General features: G+C 46.0%; 1 protein-coding gene across 1 annotated transcript in view; it reads right to left on the reverse strand.

The window, feature by feature from the left end:
• PXN (paxillin) overlaps positions 1-22,289 on the reverse strand; it is an 81,674-nt gene that overhangs the window by 7,932 nt on the left and 51,453 nt on the right. Inside the window, exons 6-8 of the mRNA XM_015425353.1 lie at positions 21,577-21,712; positions 7,228-7,398; positions 6,675-6,848 (exon numbers count right to left, since the gene is read on the reverse strand). Of these exons, the coding sequence (XP_015280839.1) occupies positions 6,675-6,848; positions 7,228-7,398; positions 21,577-21,712 (481 nt within the window). The remainder of the gene's footprint in view (positions 1-6,674; positions 6,849-7,227; positions 7,399-21,576; positions 21,713-22,289) is intronic.

The following is a 22,289-nucleotide window of genomic DNA, read 5'->3' on the forward strand; positions in this document are numbered from 1 at the left end:
GAATGCATTTCAGCTGTGGAGATGAAATCCTGTGTGAGACTGACTTCATCTATGTGCTATTAGCCATGCATGGCCCCCATCTGTGGATAGCTAAATCCACAGATCAGGACCACGTGGAGGCTAAACAGATGTTCCTGCAAACTCAGAGGACCCCCTAGGTTTGCCAAAAAATCTGAAATCAACATTTAAATATATAAGGGGGTTTAGATCCCCCACAAACTACATTTGCATCGTCTGCATGGGCACAGACAACATTCTGACCTGATCACAGTGGAGCCGCACCAGCCCAGCCTGGCAGCAGATGCTGGCAGCTGCACTGGGCCCAGCAGCAGCAGCAGCAGCAGAAGATGCCAGCAGCCACCTAGGTGGAAAATACCAGCAGCTGTGCTGGGCCAAGCCACAGCAGAAAAGGACGCTGGCCGCTGCTCTGTGCCCAGATGCACCAGTGGTCGCTGGCAAACTATGCAGACCCAGCAGAAGAAGCGGAGGACATCAGCCACCACTGCAGGCCCAGGCACGGAGGATGCTGCTGGCAGCCGCTGTGGGCCCAGGTGCAGCAGCGCAGGAATTGCCAGCCTCAGCGATGGGGGGGGGAATATGGGATTTCCCCCATGAGACACCCCCCCCACTGAGCCATAAGCTGTGGGGAATTGGTACTAATGGGAGGAGAGATTTCCCCCCTACAAGTGCCATGGGTCCCCACTTGTGACATTCTAGAATTTCCCAATCCTCAGACATCTTGGAAGAAGCTTTACAAAAGAGCATTTCCACTGCCTACTCAAACCACACATGAACACATGAAGCTGCTTCATACTGAATTAGATCAATGGTCTGTCAAGGTCAATTATTGCCTACTCGGACTGGCAGCTGCTCTCCTGGGTCTTAGGCAGAGGCCTTTCACATCACCTACTACCTGGTCCTTTTAACGGGAGATGCTGGGGATTGAACCTGGGACCTTCTGTATGCAAAGTAGATGTGCTACCACTCACCCAGCACTCTAATCACTATACCACACTGTCCTCAGTGGTTTACAGCAAAATAAGGAACAGGGTACAAACAACACTAAGATATGTGAAGAGATTAATTGCCTTATAGTCCTACGACTATAGCACCACAGCTAGGGTTGCCAAGTCCATCTTCTACCCCCAGCAGGGAACTTTGGGGGCGTTCCTGGAGGGGGCGGGGCATCCCCGACGTGTTGACGTCACGTTGGGGACGTCCGCACCCCCACCCCACCCCGCGCCAGATCTCAGGGGGCGGGGCATCCCCGACGTGTCCCTTTTGAATGCAGGAGCCGGCGTTTCCCCTTTAAGAGCAGCCGCGTTTCCCTTTTAAGAGCACAAAGCTGGCATTTCCCTGCAAGCTTGCGGAGATCAGGCTTGGGAGGAAACACGGATTCCACACACTTAAAGGGAGAGAGATGGGTGGCTGTGGGTGTTGGGGGTGGGGCTTCCCCGGCATCCATCTGGCCGGCGGCGGGTAGAACCCCCCCCAAAAAAACGGGGGACCCCTAGCAAACCGGGGGATTTGGCAACCCTAACCACAGCCTATAACTGTATTAAAGCGAACTGAGAAAGTGGTAGGCAGAGACATCACAGGTTGTGGATGATAAACTAGGACCCAGGCAGAGAACTGAAAATGAACGGAATGCTAAAATGTAGGTGAGTAAAACTTAAAGCACGCCATTGGAAACAACAGTTCCTCTGCACCAACCATTCATTACATCCTTGTTGTCATGAGGCATTTGAAGCCTACAAAGGTCACCACAAGGACAGAAACAATAACTGATAAATTATTATAAAGCAATTAGAGTGTGATCTTGGCTGAATACCTTCCAGGGTGTAAACATGATGTCTTCAGCACAAGGCCAAAGGAATTCTAAACGTATCACCTGAAATAATCCTAAAATATAAACTCAGAATTTTCCCACTTGTTTCATTTCCGGGATGGGGCCCATGGCTCAGCGGCAGAATATCTGCTTTGAATGCAGACGGTTTCAGGTTCGAGCTTCAACATCTCTACTTAACAGATCATGTAGCAGATGATATGAGAAATCTCTGACTCAGACACTAGAGAGCTGCTGCCAATCAGACTAGATAATACTGGCCTGGACAAATCAGTGGTCTGACTTACTATAAAATGTTCCGGTAAGTTGAAAAGGGAGGAGGAGAAGGAGGAGGAAGAAGAAGAGTTGGTTTTTATACCCCTCTTCTCACTACCAGAAGGAGTCTCAAAGCCGCTTACAATCTCCTTCCCTTCCTCTCCCTGCAACAGACACCCTGTGAGGTAGGTGGGGCTGAGAGAGCTCTGAGAGAACAGTGACTGACCCAAGGTCACCCAGCTGGCTGCATGTGGAGGAGTGGGGAATTAGACCTGGTTCTCCCATATTACAGTCCGTGCGCTCCTAACCACTACACCAAACTGGCTCTACACTGACTGAACTCTTTTAAAAAAACAAAACCCTGCTTTTTACGATCCGTATTAAGAGATTGGTACCAAAAGCCCCTCATATTCTGGGATACCCAAGGAACCAACTTTCCCCCATATGAGCCTGTGGCACAAGTTATGACATGCAGACAAGCAAGCCCAACTGGAGGCTGCACCATTCAAGAAAGGGAGCACTGCAAGGCCAAGAGCTGGGGCCTTTTCATGGCAACCTCCACACTGCAGACCCATCTTCCTGAACTGGTTCAGAATGCTTCATCCTTCCAAGCCTTTTGAATGCAAAAGTCTGGCAGATATTTGGTTCATGCCACTGCTGTGATTTGGAGGTACTCGGTTTAACTTTATCAGCCCACACCTTGGCTTACTACAGTGATAGCGCTATTGAATTCTGTGCGCTGTTCTGAGCTTTGGAAGAACAGCACAGGTGCTTCTAGACAAGCAGCTCAAGACTAGAACGGACAGAAACTGAGGTCTGCGAGTGACTCTATAACAGTGGTGGCGAACCTATGGCACGGGTGCAAGAGGTGGCACTCAGAGCCCTCTCTGTGGGCACACGTGCCATCGCCCCAGCCAGGCCCAGACCATCATTAAAGTGTCGAATTCTCTGCCAAATAATTTTAAGTAAATGAAACCATTTGGGATTGCTTCCCTAACTTTGTTTGGATCATCTTAAGTTAATGTATGAGTTGTTTTTTCTAAAGTAAAACCTCAATATTCAGGTTAAATCGCCGTGTTGGTACTTTGCGATAAATCAGTGGGGTTTGGGTCGTAGTTTGGGCACTCGGTCTCTGAAAGGTTCGCCATCACTGCCCTATAAGCATGCATGGTGCCCAGCTAGACCACACCCTGTAAAGAGATGAGGGGGTCTCATTGGCTATTCTGCAGCATGTTTCAGAGGGTGGCTGTGTTGGTCTGCAGAAGAACAGCTAGATTTGAGTCCAGGAGCACCTTGGAAACCAACAAGATTTTCAGGGTGTCAGAGACTATGCAGCAGATTCTGGGCAATATTCAGGATGCAGTCGATCCTAATTTAAAGGTTATCAGTTGAACCAGCAAAAAAAGATTCTAATGAAAGCAATGCATTATTGGTCCACAGTGAATGAGACTCTTTAACCGGACGGGGTGGGGGGGGCTGAAGGATAAAGTCAAGCTCCCAGTTCTGTCTGGACTATTGGGTTTAATGGTATCAGTCTGTGCTGGAATTTATTATACGGCTTTTTTTGTAGAAAAAGACCAGCAGGAACTTATTACCATAATAGGCCACACCCAACAGCAGAAACTCATTAGCATATCAGGACACACCCTGACATCACCGTTCATTAGCATATTAGGCCACACCCTCATGTTACCAGAAGTGTGCTCATCCAGCCACACCCATCTTTTGCTTCTTATTCTGTTTACCTTATTTGTTGTCAAAACCCAGGGCTTTTTTTGTAGCAGGAACTCCTTTGCGTGCTAGGCCACACACCCCTAATGTAGCCAATCCTAATGAGTGTCTGCTGTTGGGTGCGGCCTATTATGCTAATGAGTTCCTGCTGGGCGTGGCCGACTAGGGAGCCAGCTGGAACTCCGTTCCTGTGCGTTCCTGCCCAAAAATAGCCCTGGTGATAATGAAAACAATGTGACTCTGGCTTCTCTGTTATATAATATGGAAGGTTCCATTGAAACAGATGCAAAAATTAGCACAGAGTTGCTCAAATTGGCATAAAGCTCTGGCTGACAGTACTTCTAGACCGTCACCAGCGACACATCTGCGTTGTGTCCAGACACCACAGGGAAGTAAATGCAATGATGCCTACCTATTGGAAATTGGTGTAGCTTGGTGATTGAGGGTATAAGCTACAAGGCTGAAGTCTTACTTTAGTCATGAGCTCACAGGGTACCTTCAAGAAAAGGGCTTATTTTCAGCCTCTGCTTCCACTTGTAACAGAGTAATAATGCTGCAGGCCTACCTTGCAAGGTGGTTGTGTGGATTATCTAAACTGCTCAGGTCCAGAATATCTCCAATATCTTTTTACCCATCTGTTAACTTCCTCCGCTGAGGCCCTGCTCCAGCTTTCTCCTTTTTCAGAGGTGAGGCAGATGGCAAGAAAAAGCAGGGCCTTTTAGTGGTGGTGCCGTCCCAAATATGGAATGTCCTCCCCCTGGCACTAAATTTGATTTTTTCTGAAGTCAGAAGGCTTTTTTTCTTCACTCATACTTTTATGTAACAATAGGCTTTTCTAGGTGGTTCTTGCCACTTAAAATTGTTGTGGATTATACATACTGTTTTAGCATATTTTTATAGTGTTCTTTATAGGGCCCTCTAGGCGATGGATTCTTCATTGGGGCACTTCCTCCTGCCTGGCACCGTGTGCAATCAGTTCTGTTTACCTGAGCCTTTCATGTTTACTCATCTTGGACTGTTTCATATGGGCGGTTATCTGTTGGTTTAGTTGGTTTTGTTTTATGGCTGTGATCTGTCTGCTCAAGCCTTCACACCAATTGAAACTGGTTTAACCGTTATTAAATCAATCCATTATTAAAAGTCCTCTGCTGGTGTACTCTGCTAATTCAGTATTCTGTTTCCACAGACAACCCTGAAGCCCATGGATTGGATGCCATGTGTCTGTTCTGCTAACAGTGGTGCTTTTCCCCCACAGCAAGAAGCCTCCCCTTGTTACGAGAGGTTCATCTCTTGCGAAATAAACTAAAGTCCAGAGTCACCTTAACGAAACCCTTGATAATCACCTCTTGCAGCAGGGAAAAATTCCTTGCCCCGGGGGGAGGGGGGAGTGCCATGATTAGCAGATGGATCGATTACAGTTCTGCAGGGCCTGTAAAACGGAGCTCTTCCACCAGGCCTTCAATTAGGGTGCCACCTTTCTAATATTGAGGTCCTGGCCGCCGGACCGGACGACCACACCAGGAACCGAGCACTGACACCCGAAAGACTGCCCGGGAAGAACAACCAAGAAAAACAGCGAGCCCTGCCACCTGGGTGCCGGTAGGCATCCCCAACCCCTGTAGACATGTGGCCTTAGCTAGGGATAAATTTGGAACTTGTAAGCCGCTCAGAGACCCTTCGGGGTTGGAGCGGGGTAGAAACTGAAGATATAAATAAATAAATAAACAAACAATATTAATACCAACACCAACGTAAGAATCAACAGCCTGGCAAAAACCCAGACCACCGTGTCAGTTGACCACTCGGATGTTGAGAGAATGCCGCCATCACTTAAGATTGTACTAGCACTTTATGATGAGTTTATTTATATGTTGTGGTTTTACTTAAATCTTGTGTTTTGCCATATTTCGCTGTTTTAACATATATTCTGTAAGCCGCCCTGAGCCTGCCTTGGCAGGGAGGGCGGGATACAAATTAAACAAACAAACAAATAAATATATGATGGAAAGGCGGGCTTTTAAGAAAGCCTTGCATGTATGCATGCATCATCATAAAACACATCAACATGATGGTCAGAACTGGATTGCCAACAATCACTGAATAAGCAAAGGATAAAGCACAGCTAAGTGGGTTTGATGTGCCAGGGCTTTTTTTGTAGAAAAAGCCCAGCAGGAACTCATTAGCATAATAAGGCATACCCAACAGCAGAAACCCATTAGCATATTAGGCCACACCCCTAATAGTACAGCTCATTAGCATATTAGGCCATACCCCCATGTTACCAGAAGTGTGCTCATCCAGCCATACCCACCTTTTGCTTCTTATTCTGTTTACCTTGTTTGTTGTCAAAACCCAAGGGTTTTTTTGTAGCAGGAACTCCTTTGCATGTTAGGCCACACACCCCTGATGTAGCCAATTCCAATGAGTGTCTGCTATTGGGTGTGGCCTGTTATGCTAATGAGCTCTTGGTGGGTGTGGCCAACTCAGGGGCCAGCCAGAACTCCATTCCTGTGCATTCTTGCCCAAAAATAGCCCTGGATGTGACCCACAGCCCACCAGAAATAAGAGCCAGCATGGCGTAGTGGTTAAAGTGTCGGACTAAGATCTGGGAGATCCAGGTTCACCTACCCCCTCTGACATGGAAACTCACTGGGTGACCTTGGGCCAGTCTCACTCTCTTACAACTTAACCTACCAAGCAGAGTGGTTGTGGTGCAGATAAAACGGGTTGAATTACACTATAAGCGGCTTTGGGTCCCCACTGAACAAATACCCTGTCTACAAATGAATACATACACAGATCCAAATACATACAGAGCACTACACACATATCAGGGACTCACATCCAAGATGGGGCCGTTGCAGTAGTAGCAGCGCGGAGAGAAGAGGTTATGATAGTCCTTCTCGCAGTAGGGCTGGCTGTCGCGCTCAAAGAAGTTCCGCGACCCGATCTCCTCCTGGCAATGGGTACAGACAAAGTGTTCGGGGTGCCACGTCTTCCCCATCGCTGTAACAACCTGAAGGGGGGGAGGGGGGGAGGAGAGGAAAGAAGAGAGACTTGGCTTCAGCAGATGCTTCACCTCCCAGGTGTGGGCGTCTCACGTGACAACACATCAGGCAGAGCTCAGCACAAATCAGAGAATCTTCTACTAACTCGGGTGGATCCTTGGACTGGGGTAGCATGAAAACTGAATTACCTATCATCTCAGGAGAGGGCAGTCCCTCAGGGGCAGGGCAGAGGTCACTGGAGGGAGCTTACAGCGTACCTGGCCAGTGGATAAATAGAGTACTTCAGTTTCTTCGGCATCGCCAGTCCGTTCATCCATTTGCTTTTAAAAGCCCCCCCAGGTGTAGCTCGAGACTCTCCCGTTAGGGGGGCGGTTCCTTCAGACTCACCTGCCCAGCGATTGGCTTCTTGCACGCTCCGCAGACACCTTTGGCGACTGTGGCTACCCCGAGTTTGTTCAAGTCAGACTGGAGGCTTCCGAGCATGCTGTCCAACTGGCTGCCTGGCTTCGGAGGCGTTGAGGACGGGTAGCTGTTCCCACCTTTCCCTTGGGACATGAACTGCCAGAGAGAGCCAAATCAGAGACTGTAAGATGACAATTCTGCTGAAACCCTTCTCTCCAAAGGAGACCACCGTGCCTTCTTGTGATCTCTTGAAAGTGGAGAACAGAGAGGATAATTCAAGCACGGAATGCAGTGAAGAATTTAAAGAACAAGGCCAGAACGAGAGATTTTGAGAACTCTGTCAGAGCAAGCAGCCCAAACCAGGAAAGTGAATGGTTTCAGTATCTCCAAGAACTATGAACAAGCAAAAGATGTGCCCCTGAGCAGATTAAATAAATAAAAGGTTAAATAAAAGGTTATGTGAGCTAATGGTATGGCTTTAAACATTTCCCAAGAGAATAGATAAGGATAATTTCCAAAACGAATCGCTTTGTAATTAAACAATGTCAATAATGTGCAGGAAAGCCATGTGATATACTTATATACCACTTTTTCCCCATCATGGAATTCAGGACAGTGTACACAGGAGTCTCTCTTCAGGCACTGACCAGGTCGAGACCTGTTCCGCTTCAGCACAGCTGCCGCATCATGTGCCCTCAGTCCATATGCTGGGACAGTGAGTACTATGTCTCCAGCGTGAATCAGAAGTTAATCTGTGACTCAGCTTCAAGTATAATAGGATTTATGCTGTGCACTTTTAAACACTGTCTTTTGGGACAAGAAAATATGCCTCATCTTCTGCCAGCTGTTCCAATGAAGACCGGAGCAGGGAGGGAACCGAGGGAAGAGGACAAGCACGCCACAAGCCCTGCCTCACACATGCACAGACACGTACATATACATATGCACACTGCTATGAGCTTCTATGGCAAAAGCATGAACACATCAAGCAGTCATTTTGCCTTTCGGAGCCTGAGGAAACAAAATGCCTCAATTTGCCTCCTCCTCCTAGGAAAGGCTGTTCTTGTTCAGCATTTAACAATATCGAAAGTCTGCACTTAGGAAACTTTTGAGTACTATGGCCTAGGGAGGAACACTATGGTGTAAATGATGGATAACAGACGCCAGGGAGGCAGGATGGAAGAGAAAGAAACAATTGGAAAGTACCCTACCCTTAACCCAAATCTCCCCCTTCCAGAGGAACCTGAGGGTGCCAATTTCCCCATACCCCTCTGGTTCTACCCATACCCATGTTTTTTCTTCACTGTCAACTGCTCTCAACCGTCTATGCCAGGGGTGTCAAACTCATTTCATATGAGGGCCAGATCTGACATAAATGTCTCTCTGTCAGGCCGGGGCATGTGTGCCATAAAACTTAATGCCACGTACTGGAGATATAAACTGTATAAAGGACAGCAGCTGGTAAGCTCTGAGTTGTTGTATCCTCACTGCAAGGCCCCATGGGCTCTGGGGGGGTGCAGAGGAAACCCCACATAGACAGACTGGAGAGCCAGCGGTGCAGCACTGGGCAGACGCTCCCACACTGCTTGACTGCTAAAGACGAGGTTGTTCTGCCATGCTGAAGCTACAATCGGAGTGGCTCCACCCACTCCTCTCCTCAAGCAGTCTTTTGTTCCCTCCCTTGCACCAGCTGCTCGTGGGTCACATAAGAGCCCTGGATGGGCCAGTTCTGGCCCCCAGGCCGTATGTTTGACACCCCTGGTCAATGCCTTCTAGAGCACATTCAGTCCTCCTCAGGCTATTTTCTTCTTTTTCCTTTGTTTAACTAAAACATTTTTTAATACCTGGGGAGTCCCCAAGTACGTAGAGATAGAGAGACCCCTACACTGTCTGTGGATGGCCTGGTCTTTCGTGATTGACACAAACCATGTAATTTACTGGTGCATATAGTCATGATGATCGTAATAAAAAGGTAAGAAGGTGTACATTCTGTACTAAAGAAATCCACACATACACACCTGAAATTCAGTGCTATTGTAAGTCAAATGCTGCTCCGGAACAGGAGCAACCCATACAATTCTGGTCTTGCTAGTTACAGAGAGTAGTGGCAGTGAAGACTAAGCAGGGTATTTATTCACAGACTTCACAGCCCACCTTTCTGTCCTCATCAGAATGTGATGACGTGGAAGCTCTGCTCTTGGCTGCGGCACAACTTGTTTGCCCGTGTGCACAATATCAGATTCTGAGATTTCATTTGATATCAACCACATACTTTCAATTATGTCTTGGAGCTGGGTGTGGTATAGCGATTAAGAGAATGAGCAAGATCTGGGAAGTCCCTGGTGCAAAGCTTCCTAGCTTGGTCTTCGGCTAGCTCCTCTCTTCCATCCTGTTTCTGCTGGCCGGCTTTTTCTGCCAGTGTTATCAAACAAATCCACCCACCAGGCCATACATACTAAAGAAAAACCTCTAAGGTTAGAAATGGATTTGCACACTAAGAATTCCAAAAGACTGACAACATTCTTTCAAAGCAGGGCCCAACCAAAGTGTTTGGGCCAAAGATGGAAAGTCTAAATGGCTCCATCGCCCCCCTCCGTTAAGTAACATGGAGTACACACAACAGCAAGGTCTCCTGCACAACTTCCTAGAAATAAAAGCAAGCTTTGCACAATGCTCTAATGCAGTTCCCCTACACTACAGGGAGACTTTGGGCCTCATGCATCAGAAATAAACACTTCCTACTCTGTGACCCTTAATGGCATCCAAAATCTGCAGCCCGTGGCATCCCTCTTATCGTGCTTTGGTAAGACTGCCATATGCAATCAAGCCATTTTGGCAGCGAGCTCCTTAACGATAATATACCATATGAACACATGCCGCTTAGTAACAATGCTGGAGACACCAGAAGCGTTGCCATAAGATTTATCCATGCAATGTAGGAAAGACTGGCAAGACACCCCCAACTGGTTTCTCCTCCTGAACAGCCAAATGACTAGAGAGAAGATACAGACTGACCAGGAAAAAACTCACATACAAAAAGCAGCATTATGGGAACAGATAGGTCAATGACCAATCAAAAAAAGCTATCCCCATCTCTTCCAGTGAGTTTCACTGCGGGCTCCAGACGCTTACTGTCAATTCTGCATGGCTGTCCCCTGCACTACCAAATTTACAGCATGTACCCCCAAAGATGGTCGGCCCCATCCATCATATAGTGCCGCCATGGTTTTCATAGCAGCGACCAGCTGGTTTTAATCAATAATTTTTTTATCTGCAAGCAACACATCGCAGCAAGAAAAGATACTTTAAGAAGTGAGTTTAACTGGAAAAATGCTTTTCATGTACTTCATGCAATGCAAAAATTAATACAGAACATAGAAAAACCCCTTTAATTACCCCTAAAGCGTATAAGAAAGCGGCTACATAGGGACTAGGGGAACGACTGTATGGTGCTGAGAAAAGGGGATAAGAACTCAGAAAAATAAACTGCTTTAAAAATTTATAGTTATATTGTCAGTTGAAAGTAAGACTGTTAGAACATATGGATATCTTGAACATTATACTTAAATACTGGTGAAAAAATGTAAAAGAATAACGAGCTAAAAATAACAAGAAAATGGCGACCTATGAGGAAGAGGAAGAATGGGATTTGAATATGTTAGTGGAAGACCTAACCTTTGAACAATTCAAGAGATTCTTGTCAACTACAATTAAAGAAGCTGTTGAAACAGCCTGTAAGTCCTTATTTAAAGAATCTAGGAATGAATTTGTAGATATTGGTGAAAACAAGAGAATCTAGTCTGCATTTGCAAGCTACGGATGAATTACAAGATTATAGCCAGGAGAGGGAGCTACGGGATAAGAGACAAGGGATCACGCAGAATGTAACTCATGAATCAGAGGCACATAGAAAACATCAGCAGAATGACCAAATAAAATCGAAGCAAAAAAAACAACAAGAAAAAAGGACATTCCTTAAAGATTGTTGTACAAAGGAGAAAGAGAAAGAAGGTGACTAAAAACAAAGAGTTAAGAGATGGAGGAAAGAACTCTAAAATCCCCAAAAGAGTGATAAATGCTACATGGAAAAAGGAAAGATCAAGTCTGAAACTAAGAGTCCAAGAATACAAGAGTTTTAGACATCAGAAAGAAATTGGGGAAAAGGAAGAGGAAACAGAAAGATGGGGGAAAAATTTGAAATTATGTTATGATTTGGTGTGTAATATATTTTTTCAACTTTGATAAATGATGGCTTTTGATAAGGGAAAGGACATTGTGAAGAAACTGTACACAGATTTTGTTTGTAATGAAATGTTAAAAGAAGATGCTGGGGTAGGTTAATTTGTTTATTTTTCATGATATGGTTTGGGATCATTGTTTCACTATTTATAGGAGTTATATTGATTTTTAAGACTGAAGATATGATTAAATGAAATACTGGTTTTTATTTGGGTAGTAAATTGTAGTTAAAACAAGGTGTGTATTCCCCTCCCCTGTGTAAATTGGCTTAAGAAAAAGAAATTTTAAAGAGATTGATCTTTAAATTATTTTAAAAAATTAAAAAATAATGAGACAATGAATATCATAGACATAGTTTTGCAGGCTGCCTACAACAAAATAAGCAAAGAGAAAATTTTAGGTACAATCTTTTCTCTATGGTAGATAGGAATTTAACTGTTTGTTTGCTCCCTCATTTAAGAAGTGATCAAAATGGAAAATGTGAAAGAGGGAGTAAGTGATGGTTCGTTTTGTCTCTTGGGTGAGTTGCCATCATTCCTGCAGTATTATGAGTATGGGGAGATATTTGATAATTTAGTAAATAAATTTTGGTAAATTTATAGAGAGGCATGAAGTACGTGATCTGTAAAATCAATGAGATGATAACTTATTAGAGAGATGGAATGAATAATTGATTATTATTTATATGTTAATTTTTTTTCTTTTTTCCAGTCTTTTGCCTTCTGGTTTTCTGGGATGTGAAAACAATGTATGATTTTCTTTGTTATTTCCTTTTGAAAATTAATAAAAAGATTATTTAAAAAAACAGTGGGAGGGCTTCTAATGTCCTGGCCCTACTGGTGGACCTCCTAATGGCACCTGGTATTTCTGGCCACTGTGTGACACAGAGTGTTGGACTGGATGGGCCTTTGCCCTGATCCAACATTGGCGTCTCTTATGTTCTTATGTTAATTAGTATCAGGTAGTTTCATATCTGATGGAGACTTGTGCATACAACAGCTCACAAACTAAAACCTGTAGCTCTATGCGGGGGTCACAGGATGGTGTCCTTCTGCACAGATATTAGTTATGATGATGATGGAGGAGGAAGATGAGAGACTGGATTTATACCCCATCCTTCACTACCTGAAAGAATCTCAAGAGCGGCTTACAAATCTCCTTTCCCTTCTCCTCCCCACAACAGACACCCTGTGAGGTAGGCGGGGCTGAGAGAGCTCTTTGAGCAGCTGCATGTGGAGGAGTGAGGAATTAACCCTGGTTCTCCCAGATTAGAATCCACACTCCTAACCACTACACCAAACTGGCTCTCACTTGGATTTTGTACCATTTCCCCAGCTGGTCACTTGGAACGATCTTTACTCACCAGAGGACCAGGCAAGTGGCAATTTACAAGCCTGTTGTTTACAAGCAGACTATTTCCCCCCAGAAACGCACTATTCTGCCAATATGAGCCAAGAAAGCAATTATCCCAGTGACAAACAAACATCCAAGCCATGAGTACCAAAGCAAAGTACACAAAAAGTCCCAAAGCATTCCCAGCCCATTCGCTCTTCATTAGAGATGTTATGTAAGCTTTCTATTTGAGTCCTGATCTCTCTAAGCTTCCAATACAAGCCTGCAACATGCCAACACTCTTTAACTCATTAAACTGATTGAATTTTCGTTGCCATTTCTCCCATTCCCCAGCCAAACTCACGTCCTTGCAAAGGTCATGCCACAGGTTTTGTGGACTCATGCCAGCTCAAAGAAGGCTGCTGTGGCTTCCAGGTTTAAATGCATGTTTTAGAAACAAGCAGGCCATGCTTCAGGAGAGATCACAATCACGTTCCCCCAGTTCTGTGCATGCCACAAATCAACCTCTACACTATGAGAACCATTTTCCACACAGCATGCTAGAGTGGGAATGAGAGAAAATCTCCTGCCTTCTCTGGGGTGGGCGGGCGGGCAGCAAGGACACAGGAGCCCCGGTCCAGAAGAGGAGTATAAAAGGCCTACAAATCACAAATTCATAATGAGTGCTGTTGGACTGTAGCTGCATTCATTTCAGAGCCAGCACAACCCCCTGCAAAGGTTTGCATGCAGGTTCAGGCAAATCCTAGGTTCCAGTCCTGGCTTAGCCACAGGCTGATTGGCTAGAATGGGGCTCAAGCCATTCACTAACCCTCAGCTTCCACATCTGTAAAATGGGAATAATGGAAAGCTATCCATAGCATTCTAAAAATTGGAAGAGAAGGCAAGGCTATCCCAACCAAAACTCTAGCTATAGGCTGAGATAGTATAAACCTAAGCACAATCTCTGTGAAGCCTTTTCTATGTTGATCTGCTAATATACAGGGATTTCTCCTCTTCTAACTATTTCCACATGAGGATGGAAGACAAACGAACACTCAGCCATGTGGTATTTGAATGCTTCTGCATAATTTTTTCCATCCTAATGTCAAAAATTAAAGCCATGGAGAATGGAGCCAAGCACAGAAAGCTAAGACCATTCTCAGCGAAATCATGGGAACTCTTCTGAATGTACACCTCTACAACCCTATAGATCTCCTCATAAGCAAGGAGGTAAAGTTTTCCACAGGCAATGTTTATAACAGGCCCCTGACACAATAACATGATTTCTGTAAGCGTACTCTCCAAATCACACAATCCTACCTGATAAGTGCTCACAGATGGAACTTTGGGACTAGAGCTATCCTAGTTGGGGGGGGGGGGTCCACTCCACTTCTACATACAGCCTGTTATTTGGCCTAACAGTCACAGATTATTTCAATGTATGTCACATCCTATCTCCACTGCAGCCAATAGACACATATGGCAATGGATTATTGCACCCATGTGTGAAAAGCCCTGCGAGAAAAACCGAGAATTGTTTTCTTCCACTAACAACAACATTTTCTCTTCGGGTTCAGGATCAACTTGTGTCTCTGGCTAGGGAGCCATTAAGTCTGTGGGTGCTGGGTTCAAGTTTGACAGGGTACGAATAAACCAAAAACCCTTTTTAGAAAAGCATGCCTGCTTGGGTGTGAAGAAAGAATCCTCATCTGTTTGGCAGCCAACCGACATCACTGCCTTGGGTGGAGCAGCCGCTGCCATTGGCTCTCTCTGGATCCATGCCTGGGGAGAATGAGTGTTCTCCAAAAGCATTTCCCACTGGAGCAGAGCTTGGGGAGGTGGGGTGGATGGCGCATAGCGCAGCTGCGGGACATGTGGAGATGGTGGTGGAGGCGGCGGCGGTGGAGGCAAGGGAGGAGGTGGAGGAGGAGGCGGCGGCGGGTGGGGGATAGGAGACGAGGAGACTGTGGTATTGACAGAGACGACCTTCGAAACATCTTTAGGAGAATGCAGTGGGGGAGAGGGTGGAACAGAGACCGTTCTTCTCAGTGGGAGGGGAGATTCTGCAGGAATTATAACCTAGGAAGAGAGCAGGAAGAAATGTGAACAAGTTTAGAGGCAGCTTAGAAGAATCTCAAATATCAAGAGGAGACAACATGGGACAAAAGAGGGTCCAGCTATTCTACCTCGTGCAGCGACATCATTGCACCTCAAAGCAAGCACTAGTTTGTTGTTGTTGTTGTTTTAAAAAAAGCCCCAGCCCTAGAGCCGAGCAGAATCAAATGGAAAAACAGAGCAGGCAGGGCATTGTTTACATGAACTTTCATCTGGAGAAGCCAAAGAAGAAAGGTACCCAGAAAATCATGTTCAGTAAGTTAAGAAAATGCTATGTGATGAGAAACAGCCCCTCTGTGTGACAGAGGGATTTGGGTCTCCAAGCTGCTAGAGAGGAACCACTAGTTTGGCAAAGAGGACCAGATCCCAGTCAGAGCTTCTGTCAGGTACAGCTCCTGAAGATTACAGAGTGAAGAACTACATTATTTAAGACTTTACAAAAGCCAAACTTTACATAACGTCCTTAAATTTAGCTCTGACTTCAGATACTTTTAAGGCACTATTGCTAAGTATCTGGAAAACAAGGCATCTTGTATTCTACTTCTTTCTTTTGGTTTTTGATGCAACACCGTTAGCTGGGATGGCACCGTGTTGGGCTCTTTAACTTGTATAAGTGCCTACTTCTAAGGACATGTGTGCACCCTTCTTATTTTAGGGACTGGATATGTCACTGGACAACTCATCTGTTCCTCTCTGTCCACAGGTATTGGAGATTTAGCCTGTGCTGCTAGTTAAACATGCAAAATGACTGACAGTAACGATTATGTGAGCAATGCAAACCATGTAGCTCACACCACTGGCTTCTTTGTTTAGGTGTAGGGTAAACTGAGAAGAAGGAGCTGCGGTGGCTCAAGTGGTTAAGACGCTGAACTGCAGGCTGTGAAAGGTCAGTAGTTCAGCAGTTTGAGACCCGAGTGCGGCATGACGGAGTGAGCTCCCGTCTCTAGTTCCAGCTCCTGCCAACCTAGCAGTTCGAAAGCAAGAAATTGCAAGTAGATAAATAGGTACCACTTCGGTGGGAAGGCAACAGCGTTCCGTGAGCCTTGGTATTTAGTCATGTCGGCCACATGACCACGGAAAGGTCTTCGGACAGCGCTGGCTCTTCGGCTTTGAAACGGAGATGAGCACCGCAACCCTAGAGTCGGATTCGACTGGCTTTCGAGCAAGGGAACCCTTTACCTTTTTACTAGACTGAGAAGAGGAGAGAATTCCTGTGATTCCAGGTGTGTGCACTACCTTCCTGAAATGAGAAGCTGGGCAGGTGCCATGCAGGTGTTCTCTAAGCCAATTTCATCATACCACTCCTTCAGTGGGTGCAGAGGCAAAAACCACGCACACATACACAAGGTGTTACTCTCTACCTTTTCTACCTGCTGGACACCATCTTGCTCTTTCTTTGGAGGCCTGGAGATGATGATGACCCCTTCGGTCAGCCAGCTGTCTTGTCTCCGCCACTCCTCCTGTTCTGGTTTGCTAATCCCCAGCCTGTCTTGCAGCTCCTCAATCAAGCGGTCTTGGGAGACAGACTTGTGGAATATAGCGGGCCCCAGCTTGCGTCTCGGCGAGAGGTCTCGGCACATGGGGTGCACATTGGAGGTCTCTTTTGTTTGCTTGATAACAGATTTTATCTTAATGGGGGGAGGAGGAAATGACAGCCTCAAAAAACAAGAACTACAGCTCTAACTGAATGGCACAGGAAGCGCAAGCTTCATACTCAACAAAGTTAGTGGCCATGGGGGGGGGGGCAGAAGCCATTCATTTCTCAGTGGGGAGAAAAAAATAATTTTGGCAGCGCCATAGGCATAAGCTCAATTTTTTTAGAAAAGTCCTCTAAGGAGAGCAATGTCAGCTGAACACACACAGCTCTAACTACAGAAAGCCAACAAAGTCGCTGCAGTAGGCCAAGTTCAACAGAGGTCATCTCTTCAGGTTTAAGAACTTTATAACCATCATGATGGCCTTAAGCACTTAGGGGATTCTCCAATCCCAACAACTTGGAGACAGTGTAAGGGTACACGTCATGCAGAAGAACAGCCACAGCAATCAACAGCAGCAAAATAACTTGAAGGCCTTAAGAGCCTAGAGGTCCATTTCCCACCCTTGTAGTACAAGCTTTTGCAGATACAGCCTACCGCATTTGCACAGAATAATTCCAGAACTAGGCCACATGCTATGCCAGCAAGGTTACCAACATACTGCCTGAGTGATAACCTGAAAAGAGGTTCCTTTGGTTGCCATCATACACTGTGCTGCTCTTCTGAATCCTCTCTCTAAGGCCTCACCCCTGGTAAGTGTCCCATGGCAGACAGACTGCAAGCAGCTTTTCATTCTCATGTCTCAAACGGAGCCAAGCACCAGACCAAAGGGTGCCAATCAAAACTTAAGAGCAGCTCACAGCCCCATGCAGCCATTACTAAATCTACTTCGGCAAAACATGCAAGACAAACTTATTTCTGGACACCAACCCATTATGGGAGAAATCCCAAAGGCACTTATATCATGCACAGGCAAACTAGCTGCACCACCAGGAGATTTCCTAACTAGACATTTGCTCCCCTCTACGTTCACTATGATGCATGCCTGGCCTGATGTAGAAATCCTCTCTACAGGAATCCTGGAAGTTGCAGGGAGAAGGTCCAGCTCCTCTTTTCTGGCTTTTCCCATAGACTCTGGAGCTACTATCAGGGTGGAGAGGGACCCTTTCTGCTGGTCTACTGGTATATTCTGAAGACTGTTTTTCCTGGAAGTCCTCTCTTGACCATGCCTCTTCTCAGCAACATCAGGACAGCTATTTGCCCTAGCTGGTTCTTGGATTCCAGCCGCTTGCTTAGTGACTTGCTGTACAGTACGGTTCAGCTGGCCTCGGGCTCCTGGGAAGTTATCCCACTGATCCACACTCCAAAGATCAGGTTGGTACCTTGCTGGAGCAACATGGTCTCTATCAAGAGGTGCTCTAGGTGTACGCCAAGGCGTTTCTGAATGGCTCAGCTCACTGACAGCCATTCTGTCAACCTCATTCTTCTTGTGAGCAGCAGCTGTTTGATCAAGCGTAGCCCCCCGCTCCAGCTTTGTTGGCGCCCTGCTGCTTACGCAAGAGCTTGAAGCAGAGGCTGTCGCAATTTTGGTTCCATGCCTCTGCTCCTCACTCTGAGGCTTTTTTGGTTCTGCCGGTGTCCAGTTCTGGCGTCCTGTACTAGAACACACAGACTGCATCTTAGAAACCGAGAGAAAAGCCCCATTGGATGTGGGCTTTGTGCTCAATTCGTCTGACCCTGAGAGGGCAGCGGATGCCTCTGGAAGAGTTACTTCGGCCCAGGATCTAGAAGGATGTTGTAGGGTGGTAGGAGGATGTCCCAGAACACCCGCTATGGCCGGACTACTGCCCTCCTCTTCAATGTGAAGGACCTCCAGTGACATAGGTGCCAGGGGGCCTGGCACATCCCTGTAACGGCCTGTGGTTTGTTGCTGTGAGGTAGCCAGGGGAGCCATGCTGTCAGCTAAATCTGGGCTGACAGGGCCGGGAAGCAGCTCCAGGGAAGGTTCAGAGGTCAGTGATATAGTGGAACTGGTCTGTGGAAAGAGAACGAAATCGGGGTCGAGGAGAGATGGGGGGGGAAGGTGGGGGAGGATGAGAGAAAGACGGAAACAGAATTGAAGAAAGAGAGGAAAATAGTAATGGGGGGGAGGGGGGGGATCACATAAAATGATGCTAAACCAAAAATGTTATCGAAGGTAGCCGGAAGGGAAAATATCATCATGAGGCAGGGCAGAAGGTGGCAACGGAGCTACACAGTTTCTGACAGTAGGCCGGCCAGTCAGTCAGTCAGTCAGTCAGTCAGTCAGTCAGTCTCTCTCTCTCTCTCTCTCTCTCTCTCTCTCTCTCTCTCTCTCTGCAAAAGTAGGTCATGAGAACAATTGAACTGAAACCTGCACGGAATCCAACAGGCGCAGCAAGCCACCCGCTTACTCAAACAGCCCCACATCTCAGCCCTGTCCCCTGCTTGGCTAGTTCAGTTAGAGACAAAAGCAAGAGCTCAGCACACCTGTAAACAAAACATTCAGAGGGCTGAGTGGCTATTTCCCCACCTTGTTCTCATGCAACTGAATCTGAGAAGAGTGTTCTAGGTCAGAGACTGCACCCTTTTAACCAAACAACTCAGCTTTGTTCAAAACCGTGGAAAGCTTCAAGCGCCCCGCAACACAGTACAAGGAATTTTAAATCTAGGATGCTTGTACAGCAAGTCATCCATCAATGCTCTTGTCAGGACCCAACAGTCAGGAGCTTTCACCTTTCACCACCTGGGCTGTGCAGGAGCTGTGATCCTGGCCCCAAAGCTGAAAAAGTACTTGGAGCATAGAGTCTAGCTACCCGAGAACCTCAGCTTTCATGGAAATACAAAACAAAACCAAGCTTTTTAGCCTTTATGGTACCAACAGATGCTTGAAATGCCTATCAAACTCTTGGAAGTTCAAAGGGCTGTTGAATAAGATTTCAATGGCCAGGGATGTTCTTGCTTATTCTTATGACTAAATAAATTGTGCAAAAATAAGGCAAATGGCAGAAATCTGCTTAACTGAAAACAGATACCAGAGTTCACCTTTCCTTGGCATACAATTTGGGTTACCATCAAAGCTTTTTCAAATTAAGTCATAACGTCTAGTATGCCAGACAGGAGAAGATAAAGATAAAACCCTGGCAGAAATGTCTGCAGAACTAAGGAACGGGGTGACGACATGAAACTGCCGTTACAGTTGCAGACTACAAGAAACTGCCTCTACTCTGATTGGCAGTGGCTCTCCAGAGTCTCAGATGTCCTTCACGTCACCTAACTCCGGATCCCTTTTAACTACAGATGTCGGAGATTGAACCTGGGACTTTGTGTGTGCCAGGCAGGTGTTCTACCACTGAGCTCTCTTGTACTTGGAACACATCACCTGTTCAAATACAACCAGCGCTTTCCAGTTTATGATCACTTCATGTGGTGGATTTGTCTGCGAAGGACTAATCCACCAGCAAACACACAGCCAGCTGGACTTTGCCCTCTGCACTTACATTTTTCTTAAGTGCTACTGCCTTTTCCTTTGCTTCTCACCTACACTGTCCAGTTAAATTAACGGCAAATTGCGGAAGTAGTAGCATGCCACTTTGCAACTAAATTAGCATAGAGAAAGAACTAAAAGACAATCAGATGATAATATTTTGGGACTCTTAGGAATACACTTGCCCTCACTCTGATCCAACATGATGGTGTTATACTCGTCCAAGAGTGATATGTGGAGCATGGGTGGGTAGAAAGAAAAAGGGGGCAAGCAAAGGTAAAAGCCTGTTCAGACCCTTTTAAAAATGTTAAAATACAAACAAGTCACATAAGGAAGCTTTCCAGGATACACACTATATATACTTCCTGTTTGAACAATACAACAACACTCCTTAAGCCACTTCTTTACATGAGACTTTCAGAAGGCAGCAAGAGAAATGAAGCAGAACTAACTGCATAAAGGCTGTCTCTCAAAATACAGCAACCTCCCGGCTTTGTTAGCTAGGTTTCTGTCCCTGTTCTGTCCTGCCTGCAGCCTCTGTTTTTTGCCTCTTGCTTTAAAATGCTAAGCATCAACAACAACTCCTCCCCCCCACCCCTTCTAATTTCTCCACCTTTCATTGCAAGGTCACCTGAAGACGGTCAGAGCATTTTTCTTAGCACAGACAGCTTATCAGAGACACACCAGGAGAAAAAATCACGAACAGCTATAACAGAAGGATGCATGTGGGTGCTACAGAAACTGCCGGAGTTCGGTTCACTATGGGACTGGGATCGGAAGGAACAAAATTTATTTATTTTAGACCTCTAAACTGAACAGTTCCAACAGTAAACACTGCTATGGGGGGGGAGGGGTAAGATATAAAAATCTATATAAAATTCCCGTTGTGCTTTAGCATCCTCGCTTAACTACAGTCACCAGAAAAGCTTTAACAAGGCCTTAACTCCATTTCAGAGGAATGCCTGGGTTAGACTAAGGAGGTATCTTAAAAGAAAAAGTTCAGAAGAGAGAATTCCCCAAACTTATCTTGCACTCTCTGTCAAATGGATTTCCTGAAAGATGGAATAATAAAATGTGTTTCCTGGAAGAACTGGGGCTTAGGGCCAAGCTACACACTACGGTTTTTGAGACGCTGGGTTTGGGTTCCCTGCAGTCACTTTCCCCACAGTCGTGCAGCCACTGCAGGGGAAATCTCCTGCCTTCCCTATACACCCTCCTTTTTAGAAGTTTCTTACACAAACATATTCTCAAACTCCCACCCCCGACCTTGTTCACCCCTTGGCAAATATTTAGCAAGGTGTGAAATGGAAACATGCACATGAGCTCCCAAATGTAACTTGAAGACTTTGTGTTCCTTGAGAAGACAGCCTAGTCGTGCAGCAGAAGAGGAAAACTCTTATGTCCAGCTGCAAGGGCCCATCACACAAGGCATGGTGTGAGAAGGGCAACAACGGAATGAACCACCGAGGAACAAAAACACCTGGGGGGGTGGGGATGAAAGAAGTGCACTTGTGCACACAGAACTCTCACAGAAGGCAAAGGGAAGGAGTAGGTGAGGAAAGACACATGGACAAGCGAGTGGCACATGCCAGGTATTGGACAGGGCACCTTGAAGTCAGACAGTGAAGCCATCAGCTCGTCCAGTTCCCTCGTCGCCGAAGAGGCAGAAATGCGAGTCTGCTGCTGGCTAGAGGTGACCCGCTGGGGGCTGCTCATCTCACCTTGATTCACAGTGATGGCTGGACTGACCCAAAACAAAACAGAAGACAGCAGATATTCAATTGCGGGTTAGAAGACCTGCTATTTCTCCCTCCAAAAACAGAGAACAAGGTTTATTCCCTGGTCCCGTATAGCACGTTATCCTGTTTGAGAGCCAGCATAGGGTAGTGGCTAGACCAGTGGTGTCGAACTCATTTGTTATGAGGGCCGGATCTGACATAAATGAGACCTTGTTGGGCCGGGCCATGTGCGTCATAAAATGTAATGCCAGGTAGCGGAGATATAAACTTTATAAAGGACACAAACACAAAGGGATTTTTTTTTACTTAAAATAAAAACATGTTTAAAACATTAGCACTCTTGCAATATTTTGTTTATTTAACAGTGTCTGATAACTGACACCTCTTGCTCTGAATTATTGCATCAAAATGTCTGTGCTGTTGCAATCTTGAGTATGCTGTTCAGGTGTGTATCTGTAAGCTGCAAATCTACAATGACACAGCCGCAGCAGAACTGGAAGAAGAAGCAGAAGACAGCCAGTTCCACTGCGGGCCTGACAGAAGCCCTCCAGGGGCCTCATCCGGCCCCCGGGCCACATGCTT

This window comes from Gekko japonicus, unplaced genomic scaffold (assembly GCF_001447785.1).
Source record: "Gekko japonicus isolate JY-2015 unplaced genomic scaffold, Gekko_japonicus_V1.1 scaffold135, whole genome shotgun sequence".
Lineage (NCBI taxonomy): Eukaryota > Metazoa > Chordata > Lepidosauria > Squamata > Gekkonidae > Gekko > Gekko japonicus.